This window comes from Anser cygnoides, chromosome 14, assembly GCF_040182565.1.
Source record: "Anser cygnoides isolate HZ-2024a breed goose chromosome 14, Taihu_goose_T2T_genome, whole genome shotgun sequence".
Classification (NCBI taxonomy): Eukaryota; Metazoa; Chordata; class Aves; order Anseriformes; family Anatidae; genus Anser; species Anser cygnoides.
This window is the reverse complement of record NC_089886.1, coordinates 15,534,376-15,549,414: the sequence shown is the minus strand read 5'-3', so window position 1 is coordinate 15,549,414 and position 15,039 is coordinate 15,534,376. Positions and strand designations below refer to the sequence as shown.

The window sequence follows — 15,039 nt, the reverse complement described above, 5'->3', positions numbered from 1 at the left end:
TGGTGATTGACCCCAGAGTCAGCAGCAGTTGCTGCATTCACTGCCAGCTTTGGACTTGGTGTCACAGAAGGGCTGAGGACATCCTGGTGTATTGGGTGTTGATAACACCAAAGCCTTGGCCACATGGGCATGCAGCCTCCTCTCCCAACCAAAAAAGACCTTATTAATGCCAGTGGGATTACATCCAGCTTGTCTGGGGAGTCACACAAACAGTGAATTGTGAATCATGGCATAAAGTGACTACTCATCTACTTTGAATGTATTACTTCCCCTCATAACTCCATCATCAGCTCAACTTCATCTGCAAGGAGCTTTATTCCCATCTCAGCCTTCAGCTTAGCTTTTGGATAAGGTGTTCAGCTGTATGTCTGCATTAAATATACAGTTGAGTGTCCCCAGGATCAAGTCATTCACATTCATTTGACTTTCAACAGGCAAAATGCTTGTTCTACATCTTCTATATTACTGACGAAGAAACTATATTAGTCAAAGGGGAGGTAGGGCAGGTCGCAAGATGAGCAGAGCATACAAATGAAACAATTAATACCATGGAAAAAAGGTTTGCCAGAAATCCCTGTGTCTCAGGGATTTTTGACTTCGGAGTCTCTCAGCGCAGTGATTGCAGCACCAGTAAAGGACTTACACTATGCGAGCTGTAAACCTGGGCTTTCTCAAAAAGCACATTGGTCAGTGATTCATGAAACTAATAATTCTAACCTGGCGCTGCTCTTATCTTGATAAGTTCTGCAGCCTGCAAGGCTCCAGGCTATTCTTAAAGGAAAAAAAACCACCTCCAACCTAATGGGAGCAGGAAAGGAAAATGAGCACAGCATTCAAATACTGCATATGTTCCAGGAGAGAAAAAGACATTTTCTCAATATATAATATAATATGGCACCCACACTGAGGACTGATAGAAATGTTCATCAATTTGCTGGGACATGTCTGGAACACTGCAGGATTAGAAAAATCACTGATCAATGAATTTATGCAAATATATTCCCCCCCATAAAGAGAGAGTTACATTACATCTGTAACAGGCATCACTGATTTTCAGAGGGCCTCAATTGCCTGCTCTTATTTTATCTCAGCTGGTCTTTGATATAAAGCCTGTCACCATGGTGCCATCTGGATAGTGTTCCTTTCACCATGCTGTACTTCCAACCTCACGTTTTGTAATAAGTTGTAGAACAGAGGTTATCTCAGATTTCATTTCCATATCTTGAGCAGTGATGCCACATCTCCCACAGAAATATATCAGCAAATAAAAACATTTCTTATCAAGCAACTGTGTGAGTACCCCATCTTTCCTCTGTCTATTCATGCTAACTGTCTCATTTCACCAGGGTCCATTGGGGTGCAGTAGCTCTCTAAAAAGTTCTCCAGAAAAAAGCCTTTCTGTAGTTAATCTCATTGCCAACTGATTTATATAACAGAAAACTTAAAAGAGTAACAGCAGTATTCAGGAGCATTTCTCATTCCCTTAAAGATCTACAATGATACAGGAACCAGGAAAAATGGGAAGGATGTAAACTACTGGACAGTTGAATGAGGAATGGAGTAAAGAAAAAAAGAAAATTATCATTTGTCCACTGATACCTCTATGCTCGGGGTGCACCCTTTCTCAATTGCCAAACTGACTTGTTCTTCCTCTGACATAACCTGACTTTCTGCGATACAACCTGTGCACAGAAAATGGGGATAATCTTAGGAAATCCAAGCTCTGTTCCGTGTTTTGGGGATTTCAACTAATGGGTAGACAATTCAATTACTCATACACTGCCAGTAACTACTCCAGTTTTGTTTTTATCACACACACACTATGCACATGCTGACTGATCAAACAACTAAAGATTTTTAATTAATTTTTATTAATTTACATACATTTAAAATAACATATATCCTCAAGTTTAAAAAAAAAAGGCTAATCATTCCAATTTTAATGTACTCAAGTATTAATATGTAAAGCAGCTATGCACAACTTTTTTAGTAGAAATCTCATTTTCGTTATTGTATTTAGGTATTTTGGTATCAGTTATAGGAATTTACGGAGTTCAGATTTGATCCTGATTGCTTCAACCTATCATAATTTCCAGCAAAATAGAGGAGGAAATCACATTTGTGTGGCATTTTCAGGCTTTCATTAAGCAATGACATCTCATATATTTAGAATTATGTCATGACTTTAGCTCCCTGACTCTCCAGGTTGGGAAGGCAAATAAAAATCTTCTATCTAGTGAAGACATGCCCAGAATAGCATTTTGCAAATAAGCAAAACTGATCATATAAGTGGATGTTCGGCGTACAGATGACAACCACAGGAAACAATTAAATCCTGGCTGTAACAGAAAATAACAATTTTCATAAAAGTTCTTAAAAGTTTGTTAGGACAAAAAAGCGGTGTATTATAAGCTCATGCATCCATAGCAACTCTATGTGAAATTTCAAATATTACTAAATTTTTTATGAAACTCAATCCTTTATAACAGGAATGCATGGGATTGAAAAATGAAAGCATGAGTAACCGTAGTGCATTTGTAAAATACTTGCTAGGAACGGATGCTTTACCCAACATACAGAAGAACTGGGGGATGCAGACCGCCAGTCTGGACGGCAGATCGGATGTGTCCCGCGCAACCCAACTCGGTGCTGAATCAGAGTTTGAAAGAAAACAGCACGTAGCACTGCGTGCTCCTGGGCATTTATCGCAGAGGCATTCAACACGCAAGACAGAAGCACTTTGTGGAAAAAAGGATATACTCAAATGCTGATATAGCAATTGCAGTTTCTAGGTTCAACTATTATTTTTATGTTAAGATTTCAGAGATGGAAGGGTGGGTGGAGTGTTTTCATTTATTCTTACCTTTTTTTTTTTGAAGATAAAATATTTAGGGCTCATTTGGAATTAAAGTTATGGTTTCAAACTGTCGTGGATATTTGGGTGACTGTGCTTGTACTTCTTCAGTATTACTTGTGCATGAATTATCACAATTTTTCACACTAGAGTGCTCAGAGTTGAATGGTGGATTCCTGCATGCATATTTTGTTGCTAGACTCTTAATGGCAGTCAGTGCTCATTCATATCAAAAAGCAGGTGAAGCTCAGGAAAAAGGATTTTTTAAGGCTATGAGATGTGTAAGACCTACAACTAACACAATTAACAACAAGCAAAACCCTAAGTTATTCAATACGAGATCTGTAAAGTAAGAACACATTTACCTTCTTTAATAAAATTATATCAACAATCCTCTTCATATTAGCTCTTGATTCGATAATATCTTTTGGTGTAGGATTATTTTTTTTTTTCCCCAGAAAAAAATGCAATGAATAAAACATGTTCAAGCTTCTGTCTCTATTAGCTATCATCTCAAAGTAGGAGGAAAAGCAGCTTTTACAATGTAAAACAAGGAAAATGCTTCAGTTGCCAACAATGACTCATAATTCTTTCTATCCTGTCCACATGGCACTACTACCATGTCACCACACAGCTTCCAACCTATTCCATTAGAAATAAATAAATAATTAAAAAGTTTTTTTTTTTGCTACATTGGGTTCTGTATCTTGCTGAGAAATGGATCCTAAGAATGAGGTATTGTTCAGCACTTACAGACTAACGACAGCAGCATGATCATTTGCTCAATCATAATGGTTTATCCAGTTTGACTGGGCTTTTCGAATCATCTTGAAATTAATTCCTTTTATTTATATATCCAATGAGACTGAAGGTAAAATTCTGAGCTCTGAAATAGTTTTATCTCCTATGCATTGTATGGTTGAACATTTGGATATGAAGCTATGGTGTAACACATTTGTAATCTATAAAGGGTATGTCTTATTGCCACACCCCATAGGGAATAGTGGACAATTATTTTGAAGGTTTTTTCTTTTTTTTGGTAAACAATCGTAACTCGCTTACAGCTACAGTAATAAATATTTCTCAATAACACTGTTATTGCCAGGTATTGCCAGAGGACACAACTAAAAATTAAACAGAGCAGAAAACCTTCTACGAAAAACAACAGTTAGTGAAAGTTTCTCACCAATTTTCTTCAACTTTTGTGCACATTGCTATTCCAACAGGTCATAAGTTAATTAATAACTTGCATCACTCCTTTAAAAATACACGACACTGCCATATGTTATTGCTATATTAGCGGTTGCACACACCTTCCTATCTCTTGGAATGCAAGAACAAACCCAAGGAAGTATGTTTTACCATCTTACAAAAAGGGAGAAAGGAGGGATGTCAACCCTACCTTGTAACAGAAACAAATCTTTAGGGGAAGCAGTACAGAAAGTCTGATGCAAAAATGAACAAAAGCAGCCTCAATCCAAAGCTACAAAGAAACAATGCTTAAGTAAGCTGTCAGTTGTGTGTCATTTCTCAGACATTATCTTCACCTTGCTGCAGGGGCAAAGACAATCAACAGAAGGCACCAAAGCACTGAGTTCGCAACATTTTCACAGCTTTTTAATCCAAACTCGCAGTTACCAGCAGCACTGTGCATCTGTATTATGGTCTACAGATGTCAGATCACAGGATCAGGGGCACCTTTTGGGGCCCCTGAAACACTGAAGCTCATACACAGAGACGTGATCAAAAGACTGCTGGTACTGGGAGCCACAGTCAGTGCCGGGATCTGACCCAAGCTCCATATGAAGTTAGCAGCTCAGTGCGCTGTTTAAAGGACTGACATTAGTAATGAATTTCAGTAATGTTTTCATCTCTGCCTCAGTGCTGTTTGTTGGGATAGAAACTTATCACTTTTAAAAAGAAAATAAAAGCAGTAAATGAAGACAGCTTGCTTGACAAGCAGAAATAAAAAACACGGACCATGGAGTGCTCTGTGATTTGGAGGACAACTGCACAATTTCTTTCCATTCGTACATCTACCAAATCACCAAACTCCTTACAGTCATATTTTTTGATGAATTCAAGTTGAATGAAGAATGCAATCCAGAAACCAAAATGTTTTTACGGTTAAGTGTTAATTTAATTTCTGGGTACCACTAAGCATTTTGTCTCTGCCCCAAGTAATCTACAGAAATTTAGAATTCTGTAGACAGATGGGTAGGTAGAGAAAAGATGCAGAAATGTAAATGTTTGATATCAAAAAGGTCACAAGATTTCAGTAAGTTAAAGAAGTAAATAATTTGGTACCTTTGCAAGCTGTTCAAACAGATAATTACTTTTTTTTTTCAGAATCATTAAATATTTTCTACATATTGCATTATGAGTTAAAATATATAAATATATTTGCATAAAATATATACAGTGGCAAACTCTGCTCTGAAATGTTATCTTGAAGTCCTTTGGTTTCACTTGATAATATTCTTTGATGGTTAAAATTGATTTAACTTTTTTCTTTTCCCTTTTTTTTCTTTTTTTTTTGTTTTTTACATTTATGACTGTTTTATAACTAAAGATATGATATACCATGAGGCATTAAGCAAATGTATTTTGTTAGATATTTAAATGCTAAAACTTTCTTTGAAGAAAAAAAAATCAAATGAATTTTGAAGTATACAACTCAAATTTCGTGACTGAGAGAAAACTAACTTTAGAAATAGATATTATCAATCCTATTTTCTAATTTTTTAGAATTAGGATTGATCTGTCTTGTAGCAGTATGTCTGCGATGAAAATTAAAAATGCATTAAAGAATTGAATATGATGTACTTTATACAGTGGAAAGAAATCTTCCTTTTCTCCCACCCACAAATAGCTGGTGTAGAATTAACCACTAAATTAATTCAACATCCTGGGGAAAAGGAATGCATTTTCAGCAGCTTTTTCAGAGCCTGCAGAACTTGGTATGTTACAAAAAAAAAAAAAAAAGATTCCATTTATGTCCAGTCTACTGTACCAGAAGTTATAGCACAGTCTAGTGTCAGTGGAGGACTGATTCTCCCACTGCAGAGAACATATAGTTTTTTTTTTTTTTTTCCCTTTTCTTCCTTTTTTTCCACCACACAGTGGACTCTTTCACCACACAGACAAGTAAAACATTATAGTGGCAACTCACTGCTTTTCCTTGAAAAGGCTGTTAATATAGAATTCAAACAATACTCGATAATGTAAGCTCCCATGTAAGAAACTCTTCAGATACCTCTGTTAGCTCAATGTGAGCAACACACAGTATATGATCAATAACAACGTCCCAGCTTGGGAGGGAGAGGGACCACGGCTGTCTCGGATGATTGCGACAGACAGACAGGCACAGACACCACTCCTAGGTCTCTCAGCAAACTGAACTTGCTTCTGCTGCCGCCGGTGGCAAAAATCCTTTGAGCATCAGTCCAAGGTGGCTACAGCCCTTGGGGAAGACTTCACAGTATTATCACATGCATATTAAAAAAACCACAACTTTGGTTTATGGCACGTTGCCATTCCTAAAGCCTGTTGTATCGCCCGTTCTCAGACGCCAAAGGCGATGCATTGAGTCTGATGAATCTGCAGCTGCCAGGGCTGCACGAGGCAGGTGCAGCCTTTAACCACCTACCATTTGCTGTTTCATACCACTGAACTTGAGGGCAACCTTGTCAGCAGTCTGAGCGGGCCTTCCCTACTGTATTTAAGTGTAGGCCATTTCAGTGCTGCACCAGCATTAACTTCACTCCAGATGTGAAGAGTCTGAATTCAGGAGTGTTCCAGTCCCCTGTACCCACTGCCACCATTCCTTTCTGGCATAGGACTGAGTGCTTTCAGATGTATTAATGCTTGCAGCTCTGCAGTATTAACTTTCAGGTAACAGGAAAAGCTTTATATCAGTTCATATGGTCAAACTATGTCCCAGAAGAGGTCTCTTTATGTGAACAAGTACCTGTTAGTAATAAGGAAATTATCTGCTCTGATACTGAGTTCTGGGTAATATTGGATTTTACATTACAACAGCAGTGCTCTATATCTAAAGCAGTTTTTCTCGGTTACAGTCAGATTCCACTGTCTTTTTTTTTTTTTTTTTTTAATCAACTGTGCTGCAGCTTTAACAGCCAATGTGTAAAGTTTGTGGCACTGGAAGAGTACAACGTGGTGTTATTTCAGCCCTCGGAGCAGGATCCTCCCCAAAAGCCAATGACTGCACTGAACAATCCTGCCAAGCCCCCGTCTCTCCTCCCTCTTACATACCAAACACCTTTTAAACAGCTTTTTGTCTAGGTCAGTTGTCAGATAGCTCATAACATTACTCCCTCCGAACCTGTTACCCGTCTGCTACCCAACATTACGCAGACCTGGGCTGGTGTTGGCTGCAGAGTGCACATTGCACGCACTTTGCATACTGCCGAACCCCATCTGCTCCATGCAGCAGCAAGGGCAGCGATTTCCCCGCTCCTCGGGAACGGTAACAGACAAGTCATCTACTGTGGTTTAATTAGCGTGACATTTCACTCCGCTACCTATCCCACCGGTGGGAGGGCAGCGGATTAAGCCCCTGGATCCCCCCTGGCACCGCAGCCCGGGGAGAGGCACCCCCCGCCGCCCCAGCAAAGCGCCAAGTCAACTCACAGGATCTCCAGGTCGCGCAGGGCTCGGAAGGCTCCATCTTCGATGCAGCTGATCTGGTTGTTGTCCAGTTGCCTGCAGAAAGGAAGGGAGAGGATGAAGGCTGGCCGGTGGGGGCAGAGCTGCCTTGGAGAACCGGGTGGGGGGCTTCCCCAGCCCCGAGGGGTCCCTCCACCTCCTCGCAGCGGCTGCTCGCCGCCCCGGCGCAGGGCTGCTCAGCCTGCCACGCTGCTCCGGCTCTGGCACTGCTGGCTGACAGCGCTGCACGCTACCGCACACTGAAGCCTGTCAGGTCTCAGTAAATATTAATTGCGCCTTTTTTTTTTTTTTTTTAAAGGCAGAAGGGAGTAATTTCATTACATTAGGGCATCCAATCCATTATGAGCTTTTACCGTCATGTCACTGAAACAATTTCATTAAGCTAAAGGCCTGTAAATCATTGGAGGTCACTGTGCTGCCCTCCGTGACCTCCCAGAATGCCTTTTCTTCTTTTACTGGAAGTTGGAGTCCTCTGTCCTGACAGTACTAAATCTCCAGGCTTTATCTGCCTGAGAGCTGTGAGAGTGCATAGGGAATATACCGATTCCAAATTAGACTCAACTAATCTAATTTTATAGTCTTTTTATTATTCTAAGCACCAAATGTCTGTGGTGGTTCGATGCCTCTCTGCATTGTTACTGGTCCCATCTGGTAGCCCATTCTATTGAAAGATTTCTGACTAAATGCAGGGTCTGTCTAACTCCATCAGGGAGAGCAGCCCAGCGACAGGAAGCATTATACGCACATATACTTAAAACACTATTCTGCTTCAAAATGTGTAATTTAATATTTGGAACGTGGAGTTCTCTCATTTGTTTCCCTACGTACGCACAATTTAAATACATTTTACAATATACGTGGATTAAGCAGCACAGCTACATCTGCCTTTCTTGCTTAGAAAATTAAAATTGTAAGTTGTAATTTAAAATTCAGTGATTACATTTTTTAACATCTGATCCCTTAAATTTTACACTTAAAGAAATACAATTATGTACCTACTCATGTGTAAGCACAATGTCTGCATTTCATAAAATAAATTAAAAATAAATAAATAAAAATATATATATATATATGTAATGCAAGCTCCTAATTCTGTATCTGTGATTTGCTTAGTATAAACTTCAGATTGGTGAGGCTGGGATCATTTGTCCTGTTTGTGTAAAGTATCATGAACAAAGATACAGAGATTGCACTGCAGTTTCTAGTTGCTGTTACAAAATAATAACTATACATATGCAGGTAGCAAATATATTACACGCATACATAATATATTTCCATAGTTTTGCCAACTTCTTCCAATTTGCTGTACCTTAACTTTGGACTAAATAAACATTCGTCACAACAACTTTCTTGCTGCACAACAGCAAAGCACAGGCAGAGCACTACAGTATAATTACAAAACAATGAAAACAAACAGAAATCTCTTTTGGGGTAAAAAGCACAAGGCAATCCAAAGGTTTAAAAATAGCCATGTTGGATATAACCTTTACACATCCCTATACAGACTGAATTTAATCCACTAACACTGAGTATATAGGATATGGTTGCGTCTGAAGACTGTAGGAAAGTTATCCTTGGTCTGCCGTCAATGAACATCATTTTCTTTATCATTTTAAGTACATGAAATACCATACAGACTACAAGGTCTACTAAAAAGCTTAGCAAGCATAAAGGCAGCTAAGGTTTCTCATAGCTCTCATAACTTCAGAGAACATGCTGAATTTAGCAAAACTTTCAGCAATGTTGCCTACACTGACCAATACCAGAATTTAAAATTCCCCAAAGGGATAATTTGTAGCATGACAGCTCATGTGTATCGTATATATGTATCTATACAACTATATAAACACTTATTTCTTTATGTCCTCTCTGCCTCTCCCACCACCCTGCAAAGATGCTACTATCTATATAATTTTGACTGCTGGAAAACAAAGTGGCTGTAGAGTGACTTTTTATGCAATCAATGTTTAATTGTGTGGGTTGTTAAAAATTTGTTGCTCAAATGGAAAAGATGGTGGATTCAGGAATAAGCTTCAAATGAGTTAAATATAATGCTGGTTGCATGACTAAGTACTTTACACTTCAGTTGGCTTTATTAAGCATAAAGTTGGCACGTACTAGCAAGATGAAGAGAAAGCAGGAGCAACTTGAGAACCACCTCTCTCTTTTCTTCTATGGGAAGTACTATATACTGCCTATTTTTATCTGAGTTACACTGTAATATTGATTTTTCTGCCAGATACACTAAAGCAAGCAAATAAACCCAGCATGCTAGTCACAAAGCCTTCTATTAAAAAGCTTCATATGTGGTGTGTTGCTTTCTTTAAAAAAATGCTACTCTCATAGATTGATTTTTGTTGAAAAAGCATAATGACAATCTTAATCATATTTCTATAGGTCCCGTCATGCTAACACTAACAATGAAGTTTAGCCCATGTGATTAATGCACAGGACCACTGTAAGGGAAACCTCTAGACACGACAGAAGACATGCACTTAGGATGTTCAGTAAATTTGGAAAATATTCATTAGAGACGTCACTTTACATTCAACGCAGTCTAATTCTGTGTGCCCCATAAACTAAATCTGCACAGTCTCTTGGAGGCCTCCACATGCTTAGCACTTCTTGATAGCAGACAGCTTCTGTCTCCTGATATCTATCACGCCCGGACATTCACATCTGTGTTTAACTCTAAGCATGAGAATTTCTTCCCAAAAGGAACGCAACTATTAGCTATCTTAAAATTAAGCATGACAGTGTTTAAGACCCTTCACCTCCCTGTTATTTCTCTATGTGCAAAAATGGAAATTCTATTTCTTCGCATTCACATAGCAGCCCAGTGAGTGGTTAAGCAGAGACTGGGGATTTGAGAATTCAAAGTCTAAACAATGTCTTCGTTGCAAGACAATGTATTAGTTTAAAGTTTTGGGAAATTTCAGGTACAGCCTTACAGAAAGCCATAGATAGGTGTTGAACAGATCCTTTTGTATCTGTGAAGACAAAATAAAAAGCCCATGACGTGGGCTAGCAGACAGACCATATACTCAAAGCAGACATGCTCTGCGTGCAGCTCTTCAATACAGAACAGACATGCCCACCACCCCTCGGAGAACATCTTATCTGAGTAACACTAATCACGTGCAGAGAGTGTAAAAATGCAACTTTAGAAAAATTAAAAAATCGGTATTCAAGAACAGCTAGCACGTACATTTCCTTGAAGAACATGTTACACTTCTCTGGTTTCTTTTCCTTGATGCCTTCTGCACGGGGCATCCACATCCCGTGAGCACCATTACCTGAGATCAGGTCAGCTACTCCGGTCTCAGGTTGATTTCAAAACTGGCCTCAGCCAACAGAAGCATTTATTCAGATTTAAACATCACCTCTATTTCTCGGTGTTCATCCTTTTTCTAAAAGATCTTTTTCTCCTCAACATTACAATCTGTCATGCATTTAATGGTGTAATGCAATTGTTAAAAAGAAAAAAAAAAAGTTAAGATGACACTCGCTCAGATTTTAGACACAATTTTGCAATGGACAAAGTCACCTTTTATTCCTCTGCTTGCTCCTGCCTTTTGCAAGAATAAAGTACTGATCTCAGGCTTTATCTATAACTATCAAATGATTCAATTGCCTCTGAAGAAAACACATGTTCTCATGCTGAAAAAGTTCGAAGAGGCTTCTACAATGAATGAAACTGCAAAGATGGAGCTGTGTGATAGCCACAGAGTAGGAATGACATATTATAAGAGCTATAAGAAAGGTGTGAACAAGAAAATGCCGCCAAACTTTGAATTTCAAAGTTTTTGCCATGTTAGATGGACACTGGCTTTTATTTGGGTGACAGCACGTGTTTGGATTTCAATGCTGAATCCCTCGTGTGTTAGACACAAAGCACCAGACTTGGGCTCAGTGACGTTGTCAAAAGGGCTCTTGCTCCAACGTCAGTGAGCTGAGATCCCTGCCTGGGAAAGCCAGCAGCACACGCGTGATTGAATTACCTCCTCTGACCTCACCCAGGAGGCTCCAGGGATCCGAGATCTCCGTGACAGGCAATTAGCAAGTAGACAATGCTAACAGCTACAAAGAGCAACACCAGGAAACCTCGGAGAGCAGAGCAAAACACTTGAGCAAGGAAAATATTTAGTGGGTATATGGGATTTAGGTGAAGTGTGACAAATGCTCGCAAATAATGTTAGAATGTACCAAACTGTTTGGAGAAAAAGGCATCTTTTATATGATAGAGTTATAATACATAATGCCATATGTATGACCCCGTGACTCCATTGCCAGTCTCAGTTTTTATTAAAAACATGAAGATTATGTGACTAAATTGCATGCAACAGATCATCATCTGTCTTTAAAATTTATGTTATAAAGAAAAAAAAATAAAGCTAAAAATGGAGACATCACCTTTCTATGAAATGAAAACTAATGCTGCATCGTAACCGATTTACATCACAAGAAATTCTATGGCTTAGTCAAGACACTACGTTAACTGTTTAAAAGACAGTTCTCTCTGACAGACTATAACTCTGGCTTATCCTTTTAGATTTCTATGTTATCTATCATACTGGAGAGTTAAATTTCAAAGAACATTTGGAAGGAATAAGATTTTAAAATGTTGATATGGGTTTGCCATTTCAAATAAGCCTTTAAATAAAATGATTTGGATTTTTTTTTTCACGATACTTCTGTTTTCAATTACATTTGAGAGAGAAAAATCAATAATAAAACTAATGTAACTTTTATCATGATACTGGACTTAAGATTAAAACCAAAACTGTTATAAAATATTATAATGAATGAATTGAATTCATTCAGAATGAGAATTTCCAAACCTGAAATTATCTGTTACTAACATTAAAAGTTAGCAACTGTTTAGAAACCTATATTTATATATTACAGGCAATCGTTATTCATATAACACTAAGTAACCTGATGCCATATGTAAGAGCTTACACTGCCTTTTCTGCAATTTGCCACACACAGATACATGAAGACGTCCTCCAAGTATCGAACACTGAGCACTTCACAACACCGAGCTTTATGATCAGTGGTTTGTACTTTGCTTCAGAGAGGGTTGTGTTCTTGTTTTTCTTGCTTTCAGTCACAAACAATACTGAGGCCACTGCAGAGATCAAATGTTAAGCTAGTTTTTAATTACACAGTGATACTAGTTTAATTAGTATAACTTCTTTATATATTTTGTTCACAATCTAGTTAAATATTTAAATAAAAGCCTGCCTTAACAGGTAGTATGATAAATACTTGTCAGATTTCTCATATTTTAGACGTTTAACATAAGTGCTCATCGACTACTTGCGTATTTAAGAAAGTTCCACTGTTACAGCTCAGAGATTACTACTGTTATAGATCTGAGACTGAGCGTTTCCTGGTTAATAAAATCTTCTACTGCATATTTAAGTGTCTGTGTTAAATGCATTGCCTTAAAAAATATTTAAAACAGATGATTTTTCAATAGCCAATACAAAAGAAGGTAAATACTTATTGAACTGTAGTTAGAAGAAAATGTTTTTTTTTAATTAAGTATCCAAAGGAACCTCAATTTCCTTTGGAAATAACATTTTCCTTAAACATTTTCCGTTTTTTTTCCAATAAAAACTGCTGGGTCTGTGCAATCACTGTCCCATAATATTTGTACCCTAGTATTAAAGAGGCTGTTCAATAAATTGTAAGAATTGGAAGGGCACTCTACAACATTTATTATCCCGTCTCCAAGCCATTCCTTACATATCTTTGAAAATGTTAAAAATAAAAATAATAATAAAAAAGCCACTTGATACATCTCTGTAGAATTTCTCACAAACCAAGCTAAAGAACTTATCCTTAAGTCGATAATGAATGCACTGTAAGTGGTAATAGATGGTACTCTGTACTAATACTAAATTCAATTAAACTGAAATAATATAAAGTTATTTCAAAGTAGCTTTTAATGTGTTTTCCATTTACAATTTGTACTCTTTACTGAAGCATTACTAAAAACATTTTATAAAAGCTTTCTTGTATTATAAAATTTGAGGAATTGATACATTAAATTCAATGTTAAAATAATTCCCAAGTGGAGTAAATTGGTGGTGTGAAACACAGATGACAGAGTTGCAGTGATCCAGCTGAAATCTCCCTCTGGGATTTTAATAAGTGTTCCAAAATTCCATTAAAAAAAAAAAAAAGAAAAGAAAGTAAAAAAAAAAGAAAAAAGAGAGATGTGGTTTTACCAAAAGCTGTGGTGGAAGCATTGGGCAAAAACAACTCGTCTGCATGAAATAATTGGGCACAGTCATGTTCCCAGTCTTCGGTCATACCCAGAGCCATGTTGCCAGGCTGTTAAATAAGGAGGGAGGAATATCGGGGAGGGGAATTCCTTATAAACATTTACTCTGCAGACTGTTTGAAAGTATGAAGCACTTGGTCTAAGTTTAATTATTTAACTCAATTCAAAATGTTGCTGTCAAAAAACCAGAGATGATATTAATGTAAAATTGAGGTAATAAATGAACAGGTTGAGTCCTGCCTCTTGCCGCAAGTATAAATACACACAGAACTAAGATTTCCTTTCAATATCAGGAGCTTTAGAACAATTAAAACAAAAAACCCTATTTCTGGTTGCTGATGTAACAAATAGTGCATACCAAGCACATAAATGGCTGTCTCCATAGCAATTGGGGCAGGTTTTGCGGTTTCCCTAGTTACTCTTGACTGATAACCATCTGTTGTTCTCCTCTGCCATCGCCCCAAAGGGGAAAAGGGGAAGAAATGAGGAAGATAAAATGGGTGTTAGAGAATATGAAAGTTATTTACTGTAGTAGTTTTTATATTATTGGAAGGTTTCCACTTACTTACATCTTTGTTTTATTCATTGTTATTTTCAGGTTCACGAGGATCAAATACCACACATAAAGGAAAGCGCTAATCCCAAGGTGTTACTAATCATTCACCCTATTGATAACAAACCAAACTAGGGAATTGTATTAGGAATATTAATAGGGAATCACACCATTAAAATGTTAATATGAAACTATGGAAAATCTGAAACCAAGGCACTTATAGAGAAAAAAATACAGGGAAATTTAATTTAAATAATCAGAACTTTGAACCGTAAGAGCACGGGGTAGAGGGGATGCAGAAGGTGAGCATCCACCTAAATGCTGCAGATGAAATAGGATCAATAAGTAGCTGCTGCCTTCTGTCCCTGGCCTGCAATAAGGGCTGGAAGTTACCTCTGAAGGTGGCCATCACTCACGACCGGATCTCAAACCTCTTCCCTTCCGTGAGCCAGCAGTGCTGGGGGGACACAGAAGCTGCTGTGCCTCCTTCCTGGAGGACAGGGACACCACCACGGTGCTGCCATGGGCAGCTCCGATGGCCCTGCTGCCTGGGGCACCTGCCATGATGGGCATTATACGCAGGATCGAGCTTTACATAGGCTCATGTACATCGTGGTTTTACTTCTATGGAACTAATAGTGCGTAAGT

General features: G+C 38.1%; 1 protein-coding gene across 3 annotated transcripts in view; it reads right to left on the bottom strand.

Annotated features, from left to right (window-relative positions):
* SLIT3 (slit guidance ligand 3) overlaps nucleotides 1-15,039 on the bottom strand; it is a 512,041-nt gene that overhangs the window by 216,185 nt on the left and 280,817 nt on the right. For all 3 annotated transcript variants that reach the window (XM_048064726.2, XM_013178499.3, XM_013178496.3), the window contains exon 7: nucleotides 7,508-7,579. In XM_048064726.2, the coding sequence (XP_047920683.2) occupies nucleotides 7,508-7,579 (72 nt within the window). The remainder of the gene's footprint in view (nucleotides 1-7,507; nucleotides 7,580-15,039) is intronic.